The 22,878-nt window shown below is 34.8% G+C and overlaps 1 protein-coding gene and 1 non-coding gene across 3 annotated transcripts; one reads left to right on the forward strand and one right to left on the reverse strand.

Moving 5' to 3' along the window:
* Window positions 1-4,541: 4,541 nt before the first annotated feature.
* On the reverse strand, window positions 4,542-22,852 carry LOC127863653 (U11/U12 small nuclear ribonucleoprotein 48 kDa protein-like). 2 transcript variants are annotated; one of them, XM_052403276.1, is made up of 11 exons: window positions 22,740-22,852; window positions 18,982-19,129; window positions 18,220-18,336; window positions 15,704-15,770; window positions 13,974-14,027; window positions 13,136-13,318; window positions 11,979-12,100; window positions 10,571-10,644; window positions 9,560-9,748; window positions 6,841-7,026; window positions 4,542-6,247 (listed from the first exon to the last, which is right to left on the reverse strand). In XM_052403276.1, exons 2-11 carry the CDS (start codon window positions 19,120-19,122, stop codon window positions 6,184-6,186), a joined length of 1,197 nt encoding a protein of 398 aa, XP_052259236.1. In that variant the 5' UTR covers window positions 19,123-19,129; window positions 22,740-22,852; the 3' UTR covers window positions 4,542-6,183. The 2 variants fall into 2 exon arrangements, with proteins under 2 accessions (XP_052259236.1, XP_052259237.1); XM_052403277.1 differs by having other exon boundaries at window positions 22,805-22,819.
* Trnaf-aaa (transfer RNA phenylalanine (anticodon AAA)) lies at window positions 19,968-20,049 on the forward strand. Its single transcript has one exon. It is a non-coding gene; the product is annotated as a tRNA-Phe (tRNA).
* Window positions 22,853-22,878: the final 26 nt, after the last annotated feature.

Below are 22,878 nucleotides of genomic sequence, written 5' to 3' on the forward strand. Positions count from 1 at the left end.
AAGTTCATATATTTGACAATTTGTGTGCCTTCAACTCAGGTGAGCACTCAGTCTTCGCGACCATCTTGTTGATCGGGAATTAGCATTACTCAGGTGAGCACTCCAGTCTTCATGACCATTTTGTTCATCGGGAAATAGCATTACTCAGGTGAGCACTCCAGTCTTCGTGACCATCTTGTTTATCGGGAATTAGCATTACTAAGGTGAGCACTGCAGTCTGCATGACCCTTTTGTTTATCGGGAATTAGCATAATAAGGTGAGCATTCCAGTCTTCATGACCATCCTGTTTATAAGGAATTAGCATTACTCTGGTGGGCACTCCATTCTTCATGACCATCTTGTTTCTCGGGAATTTGCATTACTAAGGTGAGCACTCCAGTCTTCATGACCAACTTGTTTATCAGGAATTAGCATTTCTAAGGTGAGCACTCCAGTCTTCGTGACCATCTTGTTTATCAGGAATTAACATTACTCAGGTGAGCACTCCAGTCTTCGCGACCATCTTGTTTCTCGGGAATTAGCATTACTCAGGTGAGCACTTCAGTCTTCATGACCATCTTGTTTATCGGGCATAAGCATTACTCAGGAGAGCACTCCAGTCTTCATGACCATCTTGTTTATTGGGCATTAGCATTACTCAGGTGAGCACTCTAGTCTTCATGACTATCTTGTTCATAGGGAATTAGCATTACTCAGGTGAGCACTCCAGTCTTCATGCACATCTTGTTTATCAGGAATTAGCATTACTCAGGTGAGCACTTCAGTCTTCTTGACCATATTGGTTATCGGGAATTAGCATTACTAAGATGAGCACTTCAGTCTGCATGACCAACTTGTTTATCAGGAATAAGCATTACTCAGGTGAGCACTCCAGTCTTCATGACCATCTTGTTCATCGGGAATAAGCATTATTCAGGTGAGCACTCCAGTCTTCGTGACCATCTTGTGTATCGGGAATTAGCATTACTAAGGTGAGCACGCAAGTCTTCATGACCAACTTGTTTATCGGAAATTAGCATTTCTCAGGTGATTAATCAAATCTTCGTGTTCATCTTGTTTATCGCGAATTCGCATTACTCAGGTGAGCACTCCAGTCTTCATGATTACCTTGTTTATGGGAAATTAGCATTACTCAGGTGAACATTCCAGTTTTCATGACCAACTTGTTATCGGTAATAAGCAGGGATCATAGTTTTTTCGGTTTTGTCGGTCCTAGACCGATTGGGGTCATGAAAGACCGATTAAAAATCCCAAACAGTCGGTCTGATTCTGTTTGCTATTAAAATTCCCATGTCATGAAATCGATTACACAGTGTACATGCTAATACACCCTTATGACATTCTTATCTCGATTAGGTGTGATAAACCATTCTCTGCAGTCTCTAAACCGGTCAGGACCGGTTTATTGCACGTCAGACCTAGAATCAAAAACTTGTGAACAGCGGATTAAAGACGCATCCGAAAAGACGCGTCTGAATGCACGCGCTGTAACTAAACAACAAATGCCGATACATTTTCCACCAGCGTAATAATCCGGTACTATAATTATGAATGAAAGTCGCGGATCTGATCGACAGAACAGCCGAAAGTTATTTTTATGGGCGGAACTTCACATAAAATAGTGCACAAGAAAAATAATATACATTGAATAAATCTTTAGTAAAACCGTGTTAGAATCGAAATAATTCGTGTACTTTATACTTTGTTGTTAAATAACACACGACCGGAAAATTAGATGCGTGGTTTCAAATGCTTCGCTCTCGTGATTAAATCTCTACGCATCGGACGTGGGTTATTTGACAACAAATTATTTCTTACCACAATTATTTGGTTTGTTGTTGTCAGTAGCCAACCTACGCACAGACATTTGTTTGGTTCAGTGCATGTTTGTAAGATTTTATCTTATCGAGTCGACAACAATTTAAAACATCGGTATAGACTTACACAGATTAATAATATTGACAACGATGAAAAAAGTCTGATAAAACAGCACACGAAATAACAATGAAATACCAAATGATAAAACCAGTTGAGAAAACTCGTTCCGTTAAAAAAAGTGCCAAAGGGAGTTTTACTTGTACATGTATTATACCACCTTCATGAATGGCAAAATCAATGGTATATATTTTAACGTAATTTGTCATGAATTCGGATACACATTTTCGGATACTTTCCCCCATTTATATCCGGACCGATTGATGTTGCGGGAAAATATGATCCCTGGTAATAAGCATTACTCACGTGAGCACTCCAGTCTTCGTCATCATCTTGTTTATCGTGAATTAGTATTACTCAGGTGAGCACTCCAGTCTTCGTGATCATCTTGTTTATCGGGAATTAGCATTACTAAGGTGAGCACTCCAGTCTTCATGACCATCTTGTTTATCGGGAATTAGCATTACTCAGGTGAGCACCGTGACTATCTTGTTTATCGGGAATTAGCATTACTAAGGTGAGCACTTCAGTCTGCATGACCAATTTGTTGATCGGGAATAAGCATTACTCAGGTGAGCACTCCAGTCTTCATGACCATCTTGTTCATCGGGAATTAGCATTATTCAGGTTAGCAATCCAGTCTTCGTGACCACCTTGTTTATGGGGAATTTGCATTACTAAGGTGAGCACTCCAGTGTTCATGACCATCTTGTTTATCGGGCATTAGCATTACTCAGGTGAGCACTCCAGTCTTCGTGATCATCTTGTTTATCGGGAATAAGCATCACTCAGGTGAGCACTCCAGTCTTCATGACCATCTTGTTTATCGGGAATTAGCATTACTAAGTTGAGCACTCCAGTCTTGATGACCAACTTGTTTATCGGCAATTAGCATTACTAAGGTGAGCACTCCTGTCTTCATGACCAACTTGTTTATCAGGAATTAGCATTACTCAGATGAGCACTCCAGTTTTCGTGACCATCTTGTTTCTCGGGAATTAGCATTTCTCAGGTGAGCACTCCAGTCTTCGTGACCATCTTGTTTCTCAGGAATTAGCATAACTCAGGTGAGCACTCCAGTCTTCATGACCTTCTTGTTTCTCGGAAATTAGCATTACTCAGGTGAGCATTCCAGTCTTCTTCATGACCAACTTGTTTATCAGGAATTAGCATTTCTAATGTGAGCACTCCAGTCTTTGTGACCAACTTGTTTATCTGGAATTAGCATTTCTAAGGTGAGCACTCCAGCCTTCGTGACCAACTTGTTAATTGGGAATTAGCATTACTAAGGTGAGCACTCCAGTCTTTGTGACCAACTTGTTTATTGGGAATTAGCATTACTAAGTTGACCACTCCAGTCTTCATGACCAACTTGTTTATCTGGAATTAGCATAACTCAGTGAGCACTCCAGACTTCGTGACCAACTTGTTAATCGGGAATTAGCATTTCGAAGGTGAGCACTCCAGCCTTCGTGACCAACTTGTTAATTGGGAATTAGCATTACTAAGGTGAGCACTCCAGTCTTTGTGACCAACTTGTTTATCGGGAATAAGCATTACTAAGTTGACCACTCCAGTCTTCATGATCTGGAATTAGCATAACTCAGTGAGCACTCCAGTCTTCGTGACCAACTTGTTAATCGGGAATTAGCATTTCTAAGGTGAGCACTCCAGTCTTTGTGACCACTTGTTTATCGGGAATTAATATTACTAAGGTGAGCACTCCAGTCTCCATGACCATCTTGTTTATCGGAAATTAGCATTTCTAAGGTGTGCACTCCAGTCTTCATGACCATCTTGTTTATCGGAAATTAGCATTACTCAGGTGAGCACTCCAGTCTTCATGCACATCTTGTTTATCGGGAATTCTCATTACTCAGGTGAGCACTCCAGTCTTCATGACTACCTTGTTTATAGGGAATTAGCATTACTCAGCTAAGCACTCTAGTCTTCATGAACATCTTGTTTATCGGGAATTAGCATAACTCAGGTGAGCACTCTAGTCTTCATGACCATCTTGTTTATCGGGGAGAAGCATCACTTCAAATTAAATATATATGCATACATGCCAACAACAAACATAACAGCTGTTATGTGCGCAATATTCAGTCCTCACAAGCTTTATACTGGGAAATACTAGTACCTTGATAATTATATATCTTTTATCAATTCATTACAAGTCCCGAAAGAACACGATTGCTTCACTAGGTGTACATACATTGTATAGGTACAATAAAGAGCACAACATTTACTACTTTGATACGGAAAATCTCAGACTTAAACATCAACAATGTTCATCTTGATGAATCCACTTAGTTTTACTCTCTTTATGGGTTTAAAATAAAAAGCAAATTAGCTATTTTCAAATCTATAATGGGATAAGTTGAACACTTACGCATCTTATTTGGAGAGACAGCATTCATGCATGTTGACAAATGGTAATTCAAATTCACAAACCCCGATGACCTTTTGTGGCGAATTATATCTAAATGTTCTCACATTAAAGGAATGGATTATCGAATATTAATTCAGTTATTGACTGACTGAAATTATCGGACACAATGGATGTGGTAAATGAGTCTATAACAAAATCAAGATATTGGTAGATGGTTACAAGTGTAATTTATTAACAAGAAGAACAAACTAAATGCAGACAAAACACATATATAAAACGCATTAAATTGAAACTGCTTTTATTTAAGCATTCACATGCTGATATGTACCATAACTAATTTTTGAAAAAAAAAGACGATCAAGACAACTTAATGAAACAAGAAACCGTCTGAGACGGGTGATGCTCCCCAAAGGTTTTTTTTTGTCACAATATTGCACTATATATTCAGATAAAAGGAAACGTCTTGAGGGGCATAACTTTGGACAAAATAATATGATGGATGGTTTAGCAACTTAACAATTTCAAAGGGCCATAACTCTGTGAAAAATCATCTGACTAGAACCCGCTGAAAATATGCACATGTCCTCTTGGTAGTGAAGCTTCCCATAAAGTTTCATTGAATTCCGGTCATTAGTTGCTGAGAAATAGCCCGGACAAGAATTGCCCTATATGTACAGTTAATGGAAAATTTCAAAGGGCCATAACTCTGTGAAAAATCATCCGACCAGAACCGGCTGATAATATGCACATCTCCTCTTGGTAGTGAAGATTCCCATAAAGTTTAATTGAATTTCAGTCATTAATTGCTGAGAAATAGCCCGGACAAAAATTGTGCACGGACGGACACACTCACGAACAGACGAAGCGGCAACAATATGCTCCCCCCAAAAAATTTAGGGGGAGCATAAAAACACGGTTATGAGAACTATATATACATTTTTATAATCAATGACATCTTTGATAATAGTTGTTATAGATTATTTATAGAACAGGAGACAGTCTTTGTAATGCAGTTAACCAACAAAAGATGTGTTTGTCAGAAACACAATGCCCCCTACTGCGCCGCTTTGAATATTGTTTTTTGATCTTTGACCTTTAAGGATGACCTTGACCTTTCACCACTCAAAATGTGCAGCTCCATGCGGTACACATGCATGCAAAATATCAAGTTGCTATCTTCAATATTGCAAAAGTTATTGCAAAAGTTCAACCAAGGTTAAAAGTTTGTGACACACAGACAGACAGACACATACAATGACAGACACATACAATGACAGGCGGACAGGCCAAAAACAATATACCCCTGATCATTTGATCCAGGGCATAAAAATGCAAGATGTACATTTGCTCATGCGGACTTCATAACAGTAAGTGTTAACCATAGGCAACACGAATTGTTATATCATGGCAATTGATTTGAAGATATATTGTGTTAAAGAAAGATTACTAAATCTTTGAAAACTAGAGAGCACATCTTATATCACGGATCATATACTGTGTTTTCACTTTGGATCATGTGATTTAAGATCGTGACCATTGACCATGTGTTTTTATTCATCCATGGACCATTAAATGACATTGCCATCGTTGATTGACCACTGACCAGCGAAGGTGAGACGAACCAGAAATCATGTGCTCAAGATCATAAAACTATGATCACGTAGCCAATGACTCTGAAGTCAGAAATAAATGATCATACGATAACCAAACGTTTAACAAATTATTAAACGACAAGTCATGGAATATATAAACACAGATTGTGTGTCTTAAGACAGTGCAACAATTTGATCACAGATTGTCAAATAATGAATAGAGAGTAAGGTAGTCCTGAAGCACATGAACATTCTTCACATCACTGGATCTCAGGGCTTTTAGAGGACCTCTCGTGCTTGTGTTTCTTGTGCTTCTTATGGCCTCTGTAAGTAGAAAATAAAACGTTTTTGCTCTAAACATATCAGAAAATGCAAATACTGCCATAACCAATAATAAAGCTTTGTGTGAAAATTGATTCTGATTGTGCAGCTTTGCCCTTCAAATTAATAATTTACCGACATACTGAAATAAGCTGGTAAAATATCAAACATTTTAATGCCGCAATACATTTAAAAAAAAGTTTTAATGAATTTTAGAACAAAATGGTGCTGAAAAATGGACTTTAAAATAAAAATGACTGTTGAATACTGCGTATTGGTACATGATTTGAATAACTCTCACTGTTTATATAATGTCAAAATTCATAATTGTAGTCCCATAAAATTACAGTTTTGAGCAATACACAATTCTAGGTATTGTTTATTACGATTTAGTTATAAATGATGACTAAAGAAGCTGTTTGCTGATATAAAAATAAAGACATATGAATTTATTTCATACATTAAGATTATTCCAAGGAGAGTATTTACAATTCAAATGTTCTTTGGTTGTAAAATTATTTGATAAAAACAGCTTAAATACCACAGTCACTGCACAACTCTATTTAGCAACATATTTTTTAATCAGCATAACATACCTGTCCCTGCTTTTCGATCGGCTATGAGCCTTATGTTTCTTTTTCTTCTTGGATTTGTGGGATTTCCTTTCAGCACTCTGTGACCTTTGCCTAGAATGTGACCTTGACCTATGATATGACCTTGACCTCTGCATAGATGGTGACCTTTGTCGTGATCCTGACCTCTGTGCTGAAGGTGACTTACTTCTGCAGGTACATGAGATGGCAGTTTGATATGATTACATGTTCATAGAAACGGATCAGTAACCACTTTTTGAAAGACACTTCAGAAAAACTTAAGCACACTTAGGAATTTCTTTAGTGTAATCAAATTCAAATTTAAGATGTGCATTCAAGCGTGAACATAATTATTTTTTATTTCACATAAGGTAAAATAATATATAATTGTAAAATAAGCTGACATTAGCTCTTGTCAAAAGAGATGGTTGTTTACCATTGCATTTTGTGAATCAAATGTATCTTACCATGAAGAAACAAGATACACACAAATGTATAAATGTAGAGTGCATAGTGTAGGTGATGACAGTCTAAATCTCATAACTTATCAAATGCTCCACTTAATTTCATTGTAACATTCCAACCATACTGTACGTATTTGTAACATAACAGTATTTCTCAACTATAAAAAAATTGATCTACTTAGAAATAGTCACACATACTGATTACATTTTTTTTAGGTTACTACAGGTTAACAATATTGCCATAAAAAATTACCTCGTTTAAAAAAAGAAGAGTATACTACATTATTAAATTGTATTCCGAAAAATGTAACAAAATAAGGAATTCTGCACTTAACTTTTGATATATGCTCAGAAGAATCTGTCTAAACCAGCTCAAAGAATGCTATTTATCAAGAAGCATTAAATCAGTATTTTGGCAAAAAGCTTGAAATAGTTGATACCTTTTTTGAATTTTAGAAGTTGTTAACAGAGACTAATTGTTGAAGATTTGACCTGGTGATCAAATATTTGTCTTTACCCCAATTGAACAAGATTAGCACATGGCCTTCATATTTTCAAGATAAACATTCCGATCAAGTTTCATCAAGGTTGTGTCATAAATGTGGTCTCTAAAGTGGTATTAGATTTTTAATTATTTTTTTTTAAACCTATTTATTTAAGCTCGATTGCATAGAAAGCTCTCGAGTCTGTTTCCTGGGTGTCTTTTTGTATGGATGTATTTATTTTGACCTTGCGGTCAAGGATAACCCATGAAAGTGCAAGCACTTATTTCCAATGGCGTCCTTTGGTTTTGCTGAAGAGACAGCAAGCAGAATTGGGATACAAGGAATCCGGGTGCGATACCCTAGCTCTTTGCGAATAGATACCTTGGTTCTTTTACATGCTCAGTGTATAGCACCGATACACGCAGGAATTACCTGGGTTTCATACCAGTACATCTCTAGTTGGGTGGGAAACACTTGAAGCATTTCTGAAATTTCCAGTGCCCCGGCCGGGATTTGAACCGGGGACCTCTGGAATAGTAGACCACAGTGCTACCACTCAACCACCGCACCACCGTCCTGGGACAAAGTTTTTGGATGCACAAGACGAAAAGTCAAACTCAGGCAAAAGATGAATATTCTGACTGAGTGAAATAAAGATTGATAACAAGGTTTTTCTAAGATTTGAACAGGTAAATTAGTTTGAGAAACAACGATACCCAGATTCAAACTCAGCCTCAGAAATGTCAAGTTTTACATTTTGATTAAGTTTCATTAAGATTGAATCATAAATAAGGCCTCTAAACTGGCAGCTATTTTTTGTCTTAAAATTAACCCATTTATGCCCAGTGGACTCTCCCATCCTTGTAAATTGGATCAATTTATTTCCAAAATTAGGGATGTCTAGTATATTTATTTCTATATTTAGAATATTACTTACTGAAATTCCTTTAAGCAAACAGGGAAGACCCAGATGAGACGCCACATCAGCTGTTTGCAATGTCCTTTTTTCAGGATGCTAGGCATGAATGGGTTAACCTGGTGACCTAGTTTCTGAACCAACGTGACCAAGGTTCAAAGTTGGCATGATATTGTCATGATAAACATTCTGATAAATTTTTATCAAGATTGCATGATAAATGTAGACTTTACAGTGTTTACAAGCTCAAAGTTGAAGATGCACACCACTCATAAACCAGCAGCAGACATATAGTGATCTTATTAGCTTTTCTTGAGCCATTCATTCTCAGAGAAGCAAAAATGTAAACCCATAGCATTTTATGGTAAGACATCTGTTAAAAATGATTCCCTCAATCTGAAGGAAGTGTGTGGACCTTCATTAAATTGTTACTTCATCACAGAGAGGCCATAATTATTAACAGAATATATTAATTGCTCCAAAAAGTGATTTTTTTTTAATGAATGATATTTTAAAAGCTTTAACTACAATTGCTACTGTGTAAATTTGCTGATTAATAAAAAAGACCAATATCTAATGCTTATATACATTTTTGAGCTTTCTTTGTAAAGGCATAGACGATATTCGAGCCATCCGATAATTTGAGCTTCGCGAATTCGAGCCATCCGACAAAATTTTATATGAATATATAGCAATAAAAAATCGGTGCTTTGATGAGAGTTCGAGCCAACCGGAAATTCGAGCAAAGCGAGTTAGAGCCATCGGGTTTCGACTGTAACTCTAAGTATGATACAAGGATGTTCAACAAGACTCTTAATACACATTTATAAAACCAAACAAATCTCAAGAAATCTTACCTGTGTTTTGGTTCCAACTCTTTTGCACTTGAATTTATTCTAGAACGTGACCTTGACCTCTTTTCTGACCTTGATGAGCTATTAGGTGTCCTTGACCTTGACCTATGCTCATGTTTAACATTTTCCATAGGGTAGGTAAAACCTAATTCATTACGAGTAGGTATTTTAAATTCCGGATTTCTTGCATCCCTGTAAAATAAGAAATTGTATGATAAAAACAATTTATATCAATTATAGACCGTTTCTTCATTTGGAAGAAAAAAATATTGGATACAATTACTTATCCAATAGTACAAAATTAAGCGAACAGGAATAATTAAAGCTTTAAAATAAAATTTCTTTAACGTTTATTACATAATAAGTAAATATCAAGCAATATATATAATACGTTTCAAACTGTGTATGTTTATGTAATACAACTACGTTAAATACACAAATAAATTAAAATAACAATAATGCTAACCACAATAACACAAAATGAAAAAAGCACTTCCAACAAAAACAGACGTTAGATCATTACAGCTCTTTTATTCGAATCAAAATGATGGGTATAAATGAATTTATATATAATGAAAAAAAAAATAAGTTAAGAATATTAACAATTAATTGTTGCAGATTAAGTAAATGTAACAACATTCATATTTTGACAGTCAAGATAATTTTTGTTTTGTTTAAGTATGTCATTTTTGCAAAATATCACAGTTTTATACAAACAACAAACACACGACAAGGTACCATCAGCTCTTTTTTTTTGGAGGTTAGAATTCTAATTCAATTAGCAAGAACCCTAAGCCTTGGTAAATTAGAACTGGGTTTTTCTTGCATTGATAAAGACCATAAGATTTTTTTTCTAGCTCTAAGAGAATGATTAAACAATTTGGGATTACTCAGCCTTTCATTAAACAATTTGGGATTACTCAGCCTTTCGGGCTATTTTGATCTATGTAATACAAAGATGGTTAATTAAGATTGGGTATGAAACTTCTTTAATACAAGACAAAGGTCGGGTACCTTTCCAGATCTTGTTCATCTATCAAGGACTGTGTGTACATCTCCATCTGGTTGTTAATCACTTCACGCATGATCTGCAGGCAAAAGCCTGATAGTAAGTTCAGTAGTAACACTATTATCAATGTATAGCACCAATCAGCTATGGCAAGGAGAGGTTTATCATGACCAAAATTAGATAATTGACTGAATAGTCATTAAACACCTTTACACTAAAATGAAACTGGTAAAGTGGGAACAGCTTATTTTATCCAGACATTTCTTTGTCAAATAAAAACACAGACTTTATTCATATAAAGGCAAAACCTGGAGAGTTAAATGTTAATGCCATGTTCAATAAAAGATTCCAAATTCCTCATTTTCAGCAGTTATATTTATTAAATCTACATAATAGCATAATGGACAAAATGTACTAACATGTATACTGCATTGCAAAGCATCACATATTACCAACACATTCAAAAACAAGAGATGTGTTTGTCAGAAACACAATGACCCCTACTGCGCCGCTTTGAAGCCATATACTTGACCTTGAAGGATGACCTTGACCTTTCACCACTCAAAATGTGCAGCTCCATCAGATACGTATGCATGCCAAATATCATGTTGCTACATTATCTTCAATATTGCAAAAGTTATGGGCAATGTTAAAGTTTTTGGACGGACGCACAGACTGACGGACTGTTCAACTGCTATATGCCACCCTACCGGGGGCATAATAACACAATTTTATGGTAATAGGTGCCCCAACTCTAGATTTTTAACTTGATAATTAACAACATGAAGATTGTAAACTAACCTTTATCCTATTAACAGATGAAAATCGATAGTATAACAACGATCGTATAAACTTTACCTTTATACTATCGCTATTTTTAGACCATGGTTTTCCGATCTCTATCTTAAGAACACTATATGTTTCAATGTGACGTCATAGCAAATGATGACGTTGAAGAAAACAAACACTTCGGAGTCAACTTGGAAAACCAGCGCTGTTTCTTTGAATTTTAAAGTATTTTTACTCTTTTTGAACGATAAACGACCACAAAATAATAGGATAAATAGAATAGTATGTGAGTTTTGGATAAAGATCAAGTTTATCATGCTCGGCACGAACCATGTTAGCGCTCGGCAAGCCTCGCGCTACATCAGTTCTAAGCCTCGCATGATAAACTTGATCTTTATCCAAAACTCACATTATATTCTCTATATAAACAATTACACAAAATGGTTTTGTTTTTTTGAAAAATCATAAATGAAGATTATTTTAAAATGGTAATAATCGTTAAAATGTTGTCAGACAGAATAACAATATGGTACCAATTAGTTGAGTATTATAAATATTTGAAGTTCTATATTTTGTGACAGATATTTAAAAGAAGACAAAAATACTACAAACAAATCACTGTACCTCTGTATGTGATTTCTTGGTAATATGCACATTCTTGGCCCTGTATGTTTGCCGTCGGCGTCGGTAGTCCCTCAGGGCTGCCATTTCTTCCACAGGGTCAAGGTCATGCTTTTCTGCATTCTCTGAAACACAACAAGCAGCAATATAGACTATTCTAGTAATATGTCCTATTAATTGTATGTATTTTATATGTTTGACAAATCCTCATGAGACAGCAACTAGTAGAGGTTTTCATTTTCTTGTTTCAGTTGACTTAAGTCAAACGCTCTAGTCGGTTTAATGGTGTCAACCAATTCATGGCGATTGCCTGGAGGATCTCAGACATCCTGAGTAAGAATCAAACTCAATATCTATTGATATCTAGGCAGAGACTTCATCCTTTATACTGCATTGAGTTTAAGAAGTACAAGAAAGCCAGCTTTGGTCTTAGGGTCATGATTTGAATAAACTTAGAAGAGGACCACTAACAATATTACATGCCAAACATTCAACTTCTGACCTTGCAGTTTCTGAGAAAATTACTTAAGATATTTCGTACTGTATATACAATTCTATACAAATCATGTGAACCCTGATGTGCAGCCAGTTTTGACCACAGGGACATTTTCTTCACAAACCAAGTAGAGGGACACTATACAATCTTATACAATATATAATAAAAAACATGAACTTTTTGGTTTCTGAAATAAATAATTTAAGTTTTAATTTTACAAAATGTTTGAAGATCTTGTGACCAAAAGAATGATTCTTGTAAAATATTGTTCAAATTAGCTCACACATGCAGTTTGAATGAAAATTTTAGGGGTAACACACAACAGACATCGCACTTGATGTAAAAGTTTTGTCCTTAAACCTCATGCTTTGCTTTGCACAGGTGAATTCAAAAAAAATGTAAGTAAGTAAAACATGTTTGCCCAACCCGAGACCTTTACTTCTTTAACTCAAAATCAAAAGGCATCTACCAGAAGCCCCAAATTAAACACCATTCCAATGTGCTAGGTTATAAGGTTTTGCAGGTACCATGTTAAAACAAAATTATGCACTGAGCGACCATCCACTTAATTGAGCAGTGTACAGACCAACCGAGAGACAGATGCAAATTAAGAAACATACCCCAGCTTCTTCACAGAAGGGCTGAGGGAGGACGATAATCAAACCTTTCTTAATGAGGTCTGCCAGATTCTCTGAGACAAGCAATTCATCACGTCCGACCTCCTTCAACCTGTTGGCGGCGCGGGCCCGCAAGATGACGTACTCAGCGACGGCACGACGGTCTTCTCGGCTCATAAGGACCTGCTCCTCCTCAGCCGTCTGGGGAACCTTCTTGTAGCCATAGAACACTGAAATGTGTTCATGTTAAATAACATTATTAGTCTGAATGAAATCCCTTCAAGAAAGTTTTGAAACACAGTTTACCGTAATACTTTGATCTATTTCTGATGTTCAGATGGCTGGAATAGGTAGGGTAAGGGCTGGTGTGCACCATAATATGAAAGTGAAATGAACAATTATTCATCCACAAAAACATCCAGAAAATGCAGTTACACCATGTAAAAGAAACAACAACAAAATTGACCCAAAATTGAGTACAAAAAATCGCAATACATAATGTGTTAAAAAAAATTAAATAAACATTTTACAAACAAATGTCTGCAAAAAACTAATCTCTGCTACAAACAAATGTCTGCAAAAAACTAGTGTCTGCATGTTAACAAAGAGTTGCCGGAAACACATGTCTTTCTTAGTTTTCATTTAACCCTTTGCATGCTGGGAAATTTGTCGTCTGCTTAAATGTTGTCTGCTGAATTTCAAAAATTAGCATTTTCTTCGATTTTTTTTCAAAGAATACTATCAAAATAGCAAACAGTTTGGATCCAGATGAGACGCCACGTTCTGTGGCGTCTCATCTGGATCCAAACTGTTTGCAAAGGCCTTCACAACTCGGTTCCCGCACTGTAAGGGTTAATTGCACTTACATATAGCAGGCATTCTTACCAGAGTGTTTTTCAACATGATGATTCCATAGCCAAGAATTCATTGTATCTAAATCTGAAAAAGCAAAGCATAAAATGAATTGCATGTATCATTATTGTACATGAAGTAGATGATTCACAAATCTTCGAGTTATCAAAAATCTTACTTTTTGTTTGTTGATTGTGTACATGTACCTTATGCATATGAAAGTTTTCAAAATCCAGTTCCTTCAACCTTACTTCAGAAACTGTTTTGACACAATTTTATACATTAGACTATTACTAACATGACAGTTGCAGCTTTCTCAATTTGAGAATTGTGATAAAAGCACAACAAAAATAATTTTTTATTTCTACGCTATGATGAAAACAAGTGAAGGAACAACGTAATAAAGCGTCTATACATTTTCCAACCCATAAATTTGTTTACAATAACTACTTAATTGTTTTGGTTAATAGTGACAAAGATGAATATCTCAAATTCATCTGTATAAGTGTTAGCATTTCAAGAAAATGCTTTTTTTATTGCAAGAAGATATTTAATAAATCATGATGATAGAGATAAATTCTCCCTAATTAATGTTTGATTTATGAAAATAAAAGTGTGCAAGTAATCCTGAGGCACTTTGCAAAAGATGACCACAAAAACACCTTCCAAAACTGAGCGTTAACCAGTAATGAATGTTTAACAGTTTTGGTAGACAAATAAGTGACCAAAATCTTAGAATAGTGAAGATAAAAATTCTGAATTAATAAGTGTTTAAAAAAATCTGTTTAAAATTTAAAAAACTTTGTTATTGTCGTAGGCAAAACAAAAGGTACCAATGGCGTAGTGGTTCTGTGAAGGAAAATGACTTGAAAATGTCTCTATATTTAAAAACAAGAGATGTGTTTGTCAGAAACACAATGCCTCCCTAATGCCCACTTTGATTATTTTTTTGACCTTTGACCTTGAAGGATGACCTTGACCTTTCAGCACTCAAAATGTGCAGCTCTATGAGATACACATGCATGCCAACTAGCAATTTGCTACGTTCAATATTGCAAAAGTTATGAAGAAGGTTAAAGTTTTGAAAAAAAAAAGACATTTGACCTAGAAGGATAACCTTGGCATTGATCTTTCACCACTCAAAATGTGCAGCTCCATGAGATCCACATGCATGCCAAATATCAAGTTGCTACGTTCAATATTGCAAAAGTTATGAAGAAGGTTTAAGTTTTGGTTAAAGTTTTGGACACACACTGACACATACATGTACAATGACAGACAGGCCAAAAACAATATACCCCCGATCTTTCGATCCGGGGGCATACAAAATAAGTTGTAAATATGCCAACCAAGCCTCCATCACACCTCCATGTCGTGATTGCATTCATTTTGTAATGTTACACCACAGGAAGTCTGACAAGTTCTATAACTGTGAGTAAAAATAGACTTTAAAAGTGGTATAGCTTCTTAATTCTGTGAAACTGGTAGTTCTATACTTATGGTATTTCTAGGATTAGCAAAATGGGCTCATGTAAACATAGTACCGGTATACTTTTCTTTTGCATGAAAAATGTAAATTAGAGTAAATCTCATAAATTCATGCAGTATGTATATTTGTCCAGTAAACATTCATACTTGTTTGTTATCATATTGATTACTTCTTTCCCAATAAAACACTAACTTCTAATAAAGGAAAACAACTATTACACACTGATCTTTACAAATGTCTACACAGATATGTGGGGTGTACAAAACATTCTCACCTAACTTAACTTGGTAGACACAGCTGGCATTGTCATAGAAGTAGGACCTGTCCTCCAAAATGGCTTTCTGCATAGTAAAAAAACCGTAGATCATTAGACTTAAAAATCCAAAGCATGAAATAATAGGTTTAATGTTCAAGTATTGTTTAATGATTAATGGTTGAATGAGATGATCTTATAAATTGTTATTGATCAACTTATAAAACTAAAAGATCAAATATATAAGAAAAAATTCACCGAAGTTCTCAAAGCAAAACATTGTGATCATGCTTAAACTTCAGTCTTCATTTACAACGTAGCCATGTATGTCAACGTTTTAGGTGAAAACAAAATTATTTCATCCACATGAAAAATATATTATTTTTTTTATTTCATTAATAAATGCTTAAGTAACAATCTGAATAATGTTTCAGTACTTATATATATAAGTCATACAGGCTAGTGTATTGTTTCATAACAACTCCTTTTGTGGCGTCATTACAATTATATTTAAAGATACCCTTTAAAAATATTGAGTAGGTCAATAAACCAAAAATACTTTACACCAGTAATTGTTATCTAAAATAATTTTTCCTTAAAAGCTTTCAATTACTCTAACTGTTACTGAAATTATGAATTAAAACTAGCTTCAATATCATTGACAAATCTCATCAGTAAAGGTGGAAACACTTTCACAATCAATCCTTCTGTCATGTAATCATTCTATTTCTAGCTAACAAACCCATAAAAAGACTGACAAGTTCCCTGATTAGAGAGCAAAACATGTGAGGGGAAGCACGTCAATAACAATAAAAGCTTTCAAGTGTGCCACATCACATATTTAATGGAGGAATTGTGAACACCAGAACAAGTTTCTTAAATTAATATTGTCAACTTACTGCAACAACTTTTTTTTAAATGGTTTTGCAATGAGAATTGTAATAATATCAAGAGCTTTTTGATGTGCTAAAAGTGTTTAATATTGCAAAGACATGAACAGATAGTTAGCTAACATAAAACTAAATATGGCATTCTTGTAATCATGTTATTTTTTACTTACTAAAATACATTATATATAAATGTTATAAATGAAGAACAATATCTATATAACGAAATAACTATTCTTGTTCAGGTATCCAGCAGAAACTGCGCCAAGCTTACATAAACCATGCCTTTGTCAAAAGTCCATGGAAATCAATACAAGTTATATCTAGTGGGTTTTGGAGACCATGAAATGATATTTACATGTGTGTCAATGTGTGTGAGAAACACAGTTTTGTCATCTTAATATGACAATAAACTACGGTATAACTTCTTTCACTTGAGAATCGATGATATGAAAATGAACCATAACTTAACAAAATCCTAGTCCTGGAGAAATCATTATAGATAAATCAGAAATTATGGCATGAGCATCAACAATCTGAAAAAAACATGTATCAGTCCTGGCTCATCCCATCATCAGGAGGTCATTCTATTTAGGGATTGTCAGACAGATGAACATCATCCGATACTTGGGACAAACGAGCTGCCAACGGATTAAGGGGACTTGTTCTCAACACTCATCAATTAGATTAATCTTAGACATTTATGTTACTGTTTCTGTGAGTCATTGATATTGTCAAAACCAAAGCAGTTCTTTTGTTAACAGTATTTTGTTTAATTTGCAACTTGTTTCACTTTCTACTGGTGTGGCAGGAGTTTTGTCTTTTGATAAATATTTCTGAATCAGGAAAAAAATATCACATGGCAGGTCAAATATTTGAATAACTTGACTCGCCTGACCTTCCACTTCACTCCCAAATTTTAACATACATGTGGAGTTTTTTTAATAAATGAATAATGACCTTGATCTTTAAGAAAAAGCCTGAGACTTCTGCCAAGTAATTTGAAAATCAAGCCTTGCTAGAAACTGCTATGGTTAAGAAAAAGGAATTATTAACTTAAGTTGACCTTTGACCTTAAATGCTAGACTAGGTTATACCGGTGGGAAGTATGTAATTGGACCTGGAAATAATCCAATAAAACAGCCTTTGATTAACCCTTTCCTACTCAGAAGCAAAGTGAAAATGGGTAATTCACAGTCTGTTCAGGTTTTATACTGTTTGCTGCATCTGAGTTACTAAGGGTTGGAAATGAAGCCTTTTAAACTTGAATTGAGTAAGAAAGGTCTTAAATTAAATATAACTCTGAGGGATAACAAATGCGTATAAATACGCATCTAAGCGGTAAAGGGTTAAATGGGCTTACAATAGGGCCAAGATGCCCAAAAGCAACCAACTCTGATTTAACAGTATAGCACCAACTACGAAAATTTGGTTTAGATTTTATAAAAAAAGTATCTTAAGCAATTATGGTCCCAATTACTGCCAGCACATCAATGACCAAAGAAAGATCACTTATTCTTACGGTACCAAGCTAGTCTATTGCCAGCACATCAATGACCAAAGAAAGATCACATATACTTACCAAGCTAGTCTCACTAAGTTGAGCTTATAAAAATTAAAGATATAAAGGGATTCAAAGAGATCACTCACTGCCTCTGACTTGGTGTAGCCTTCGCTTATTAGAGAACACAGAGGAGCATGGGAAACTATGCAATGGGACGGCATCCTGTGGCTTTTGTTGTAAGGACAGACACATCGACTCCGATCCTAAAAAAGCAATGTTTTAACTAAATATATTATAAATAGAACATAAATATTGAAATAAATAGCATGCATTTCAATTACAATGTAAAGCAAGAACACTTATACATTACTAATATAGAACTTAAATATTTAAATAAATAGCATGCATTTCAATTGTAATGTAAAGCAAGGACACTTTTTTTCTGCTGTTTAGTAAATAAATTCCCAATGTCGTGGATATAGGTCATAATCCAAAAATGGTGAGGAAAAGCCCTGCGAGCCGTTTCATAAACGATCATACGACAATTTTAACTTACGAGAGAATTTTGTAATCTTAATAAGTAGACGAACTAGCTCGCCATGCTCGCCAAATATATACGGTGCTTGAGATGTCCATGTAATTAGTTACCTGGTAAGTACTGAAAATTTATAATCATTTGATATGGACTTTAGCAATTATGTGTCTTCAAAAAATGTATCGTGTCGTGAATGTGTAATACGATGTTTATTGAAACCGTCCCCTGGAGATGATCCATTGCAAATGACTCAAAAAATGTGTGCCATAGTGTGGCTAGCTGCATTGCAAAAAAGTTATGAACATCTGAAATTCATGTTATACAGATTGTTAACAGTCGGGCTGAATGTTGATAAAGTATGGACTCTACCTACCTGCATGAAGTGTTCAGGCGTCCACCCCAGGACCTCCAGCATGTCTGTGACCCGGGACTGGCAACCTGAGATGAACTCATCCAGGTCATCAAGTATGTGTTGCCGTGACAACATCTCACTGGTAGACACATTCGCAGTCATGGTCTACCTGTAGAAGGAACAAAACCCACATAATAGGAAGAAATAGGGATACAGTATATAAATAATTTCATAAAGGTAAAGGCATGGATTTATAGTCTGATATTGAATCCCACTCATACCACCAATATTTCTGAGCAAAATATTAACCAGAATACATGTACTCCCATGAGTATTTATGGGTGAGGGAAATAGTGACAACGTTCTATGGCTGTATACTGTGCAAAATGCAGGGCCAAAACACCAACTTTGGGGAAAGGGCTACGGCCTTTTTTTCAGGGAAAAAAGACACAATTTTCTGGCTTTGGGGAATGAAAAATACTGAGGTAGATTGAAACTTTAAAGAAAAATGCATGCTTTTAAAGAAATTTCTGTAGGGGAAAGGGCCTTTTTGGTTAAGGGGAAGAAAAAGAGGCCCCTTGCAAAGAAGGGTTTTTTGGTTCTGAAATGTAAACTGACAACTTATATCTCAGTGATTTGGGTGGTAAATGTGAAAGGCATCTGAAGATGAGTCTAGTATCAATATCAGACTATTGACCCAAACACAGTTTAACAATATAAACAGAACTTAAGGTAGCGCACCTCTAATGATTTCCCGCGATTTATTTTACGATCATTTCCGATCTTCAATGATCGCTTATTACCGAGAGATGCATTTTATTTTTTTCAAACTTCGAATTTCGATATGTGTTTACCTAATTCATTTAGAATACATTATTTTCACTATAAATATTCACTTTGATCCAATTATCATCTGAAAAATACAATTTCGCGATTTCTTCAAAGATCGACGAGCCTTTTTACCTGTTTTCATATGGATATCTAATTTAAGGTTGCACTGATGTGAAGTTGTCGTGGCCGAGTGGTTAAGGCGATGGACTAAAAATCTTTTGGGATCTTCCCGCGCAGGTTCGAATCCTGCCGACATCGCATACTTTTTGCGACGCGTTTTATTTCTTTTATAACGTAATTTGATTTAATATAACATATAAGCTATGTTTATTGTTAAATATGTTGAAAATTGTATGCACATCCTTAAATTTTTAAAATTAAAACAACGTTATGGCTAAATTGGGTATTTTACTGCTGAAAATACGAATGATGCATGTTGCATTTTTATTTTTATTTCAAAAAGTAAACGGTAAATCTGTCTATTTATTGGTATTTTTTTTGTATATAGTGTTTCCATAAAAACTAAGTTTAAAATATAACTCAAATGATACTATTTTGAATTTTATGACACTTTTTTTTTACCGACCCAATTTTTACTTGGCTGAAATCACTTACATTTCATGGCGCTATTCCATAAATAAAATTTAAAAAAAAATAAATGTCTGTAAAAGAATACTTATTTCATCTTGTTTAAACTTTAAACGCCTTTACTGCATCTGTACACACCAACTGCATGCCCGTATTTAGAAATTTGAATGAATTATGAACTTTTATATACCCCAGGGGTGAAAATAAACTGGACAAGTTCCGAGCGTGAGGGTAGTTTTGAAAAAATCGGTATATTTTTTTTAAAAGCATGGAAGGCCTACCTTCAAATTTGCATGTAGTTCAGTGAAATGATGCTGATTAGGAAAATAATTAATTAAATTATATTTGGATATGTGCCCATTAGGGATGCGCTACCTTAAGCTTTTAATAATCTATATATTGCAATAAAGTACTGTGAAATAAAGTACTGAACTTTAATGTACTAATATAAATTAATAATACTAATATTATAGAAATTAACTGACCACACTATTCAAAATAAACAACAACAAAAACTGTTTTGTACAAAAAAAAACTTTGAAAAAGTGATATGAACTCAATTTATTATGACATCAGTTATTTTGGCCTGGAACACATGCCTGTCATAGTTCTTATTGCCCATATACAAGCAATAAATGCATTTCAAATTAGGATTAAGCAGTGGTGCAAGTATGTATAAGTCCACAAACCCTGCACTGGTAATTTTGAAATGGTCTTGGTTTCACAAGACATAGGCCTTTTATATTCGAGATTTTTTATGTGGTTAGCAGTGTTCTCCCTAAAATATTAGTAGCCAATTATATTTTCAATGTAGCCAGTAACGCTCAATTGGTCGTTGTCGGCTCAGGTACTACTTACATGTACCCCGGGTACTCTTAAGTTTACTTAATTAAATGTACCCGGGGTATGGTAAATACATAATACTTAAACATACTCGGGCGATAATACACTGTGCCAGAGTTGTATTCTCGCCCCAAATCCGATGTCCTCAAACACGCTACCGATTACAGTAAAATAATATTGTTTATCTTAATCAAACTTCTCTTTTAAAAAAAACTGCATCAACATGCTTTTTGAGTTTGAGTTTAGATGATATAGAGGCCATTTAACATAAAACAGACATTAATGAATTATGTGAACACAATTAGTTTTAAAAGATAGCTGCCAACAATCGATTTAGAGTTAAAATTCCCGGGTAGGTTTAAGTATATTTACCGTACCCGGGGTACATGTAAGTATAATACATGTAAGTAGTACTTGAGCCAACAATGACCAATCAAGCGCCAGTAACTAAGAATTTAAATGGTGTTTTTTTGCGCTGTGTTGAATTGGTATTTTGGGGGAAAGAAGCCAGCGCAAAGATTGTTAGCATTAAACCAGTGAAATCGCTGGCTGCCTGTGCCTCCTGAGAACACTGGGCCCTACTAAGTTACACCTTATCGGAGGACCAATTCTGAATATGATTTTTTTTTAGTGAAAATAATAAGATCAATTGTGCATTTATGCTTGAAAATTTATATATTTTTACATATAATTTTAGGTAATGTTTGTTGAATATAAAAACGTTTAATTAAAAAAGATTTCCTTTGGAAAAAGATAATTATTAAGATTTTTAGTGTTCAGTTTTATTCCTTACAAAACTGGACCATAAACAGGCAGTACATATATTTTGAACCCACCACAAACAAGCAGTTGTAGTTATGCTATTTGTGGGGAAACAGTAATACTAAACATTTTCCGTGCACTAAAATATCCATTATATATCTATATGCATTTTTGACGATTTTAAAACCTTTCAGATTCGCAAATTTTTGTTGTAGTTATGCCATTTGTACGGAAACAGTAATACTAAACATCTTCCATGCTCTAAAATATCCATTATCTATATATGCATTTTTGACGATTTAAAAACCTGAAAATTATAAACGCGAAACTATTGAATAATTTGGAGATTTTGTTGTTGTCGTTAAGTTTTGTGAATCTACAAGGAGTGCTGATGTAAGTATAAAATACAAAAATCATAGTATGAGCACGGATGGACAAGTGGTCTAAGCGATAGACTTTTACTACAGGAGTAAGTGGTTCGAGCCCAGTTGAGGATTACTTTTTTTCTTTCTTTAATTTTATTCCTGTTTTTTACGAGAGCTTTTTAGATCGAATGTTTACATTTATAAATAATAAGCATTTAATGACAAAATTCAATACATGCCCAAATCTGTGAAAGGGCACCTTTTAGTACGTCTAACATGTCTAAGTCCGAAAATAAATATCCGAAAAATAGTAATAGCAATGAGTAAACACTAAATCCGATTCCTTTCGGTACAAATAAAATGGTAAAATATCAAGTGTTTTTTTTTTGCCTTCCCGTTCTTGCAAGCCTAGGTTTTATATCAGAATAGAAAATGGATTATTTTGAAATATGCACATCTTTCGAATTGTGCACAAGTTGCTTACGAATATGGACCACCGCAGGATACACTTGGTTCAGTGGGATGTAAC

The sequence above is a fragment of the Dreissena polymorpha genome, unplaced genomic scaffold, assembly GCF_020536995.1.
Source record: "Dreissena polymorpha isolate Duluth1 unplaced genomic scaffold, UMN_Dpol_1.0 chrUn024, whole genome shotgun sequence".
Classification (NCBI taxonomy): domain Eukaryota; kingdom Metazoa; phylum Mollusca; class Bivalvia; order Myida; family Dreissenidae; genus Dreissena; species Dreissena polymorpha.

Coding starts and splice junctions, on each gene's coding strand:
- LOC127863653 (XM_052403276.1), bottom strand. CDS start 19,122: ATGACTGCGAATGTGTCTACCAGTGAGATGTTGTCACGGCAACACATA. Junction 14,028..15,703: donor TGTCTACCAAGTTAAGTTAG/GTGAGAATGTTT, acceptor TTGCTTTTTCAG/ATTTAGATACAATGAATTCT. Junction 12,101..13,135: donor GGCAGACCTCATTAAGAAAG/GTTTGATTATCG, acceptor GTTGTGTTTCAG/AGAATGCAGAAAAGCATGAC.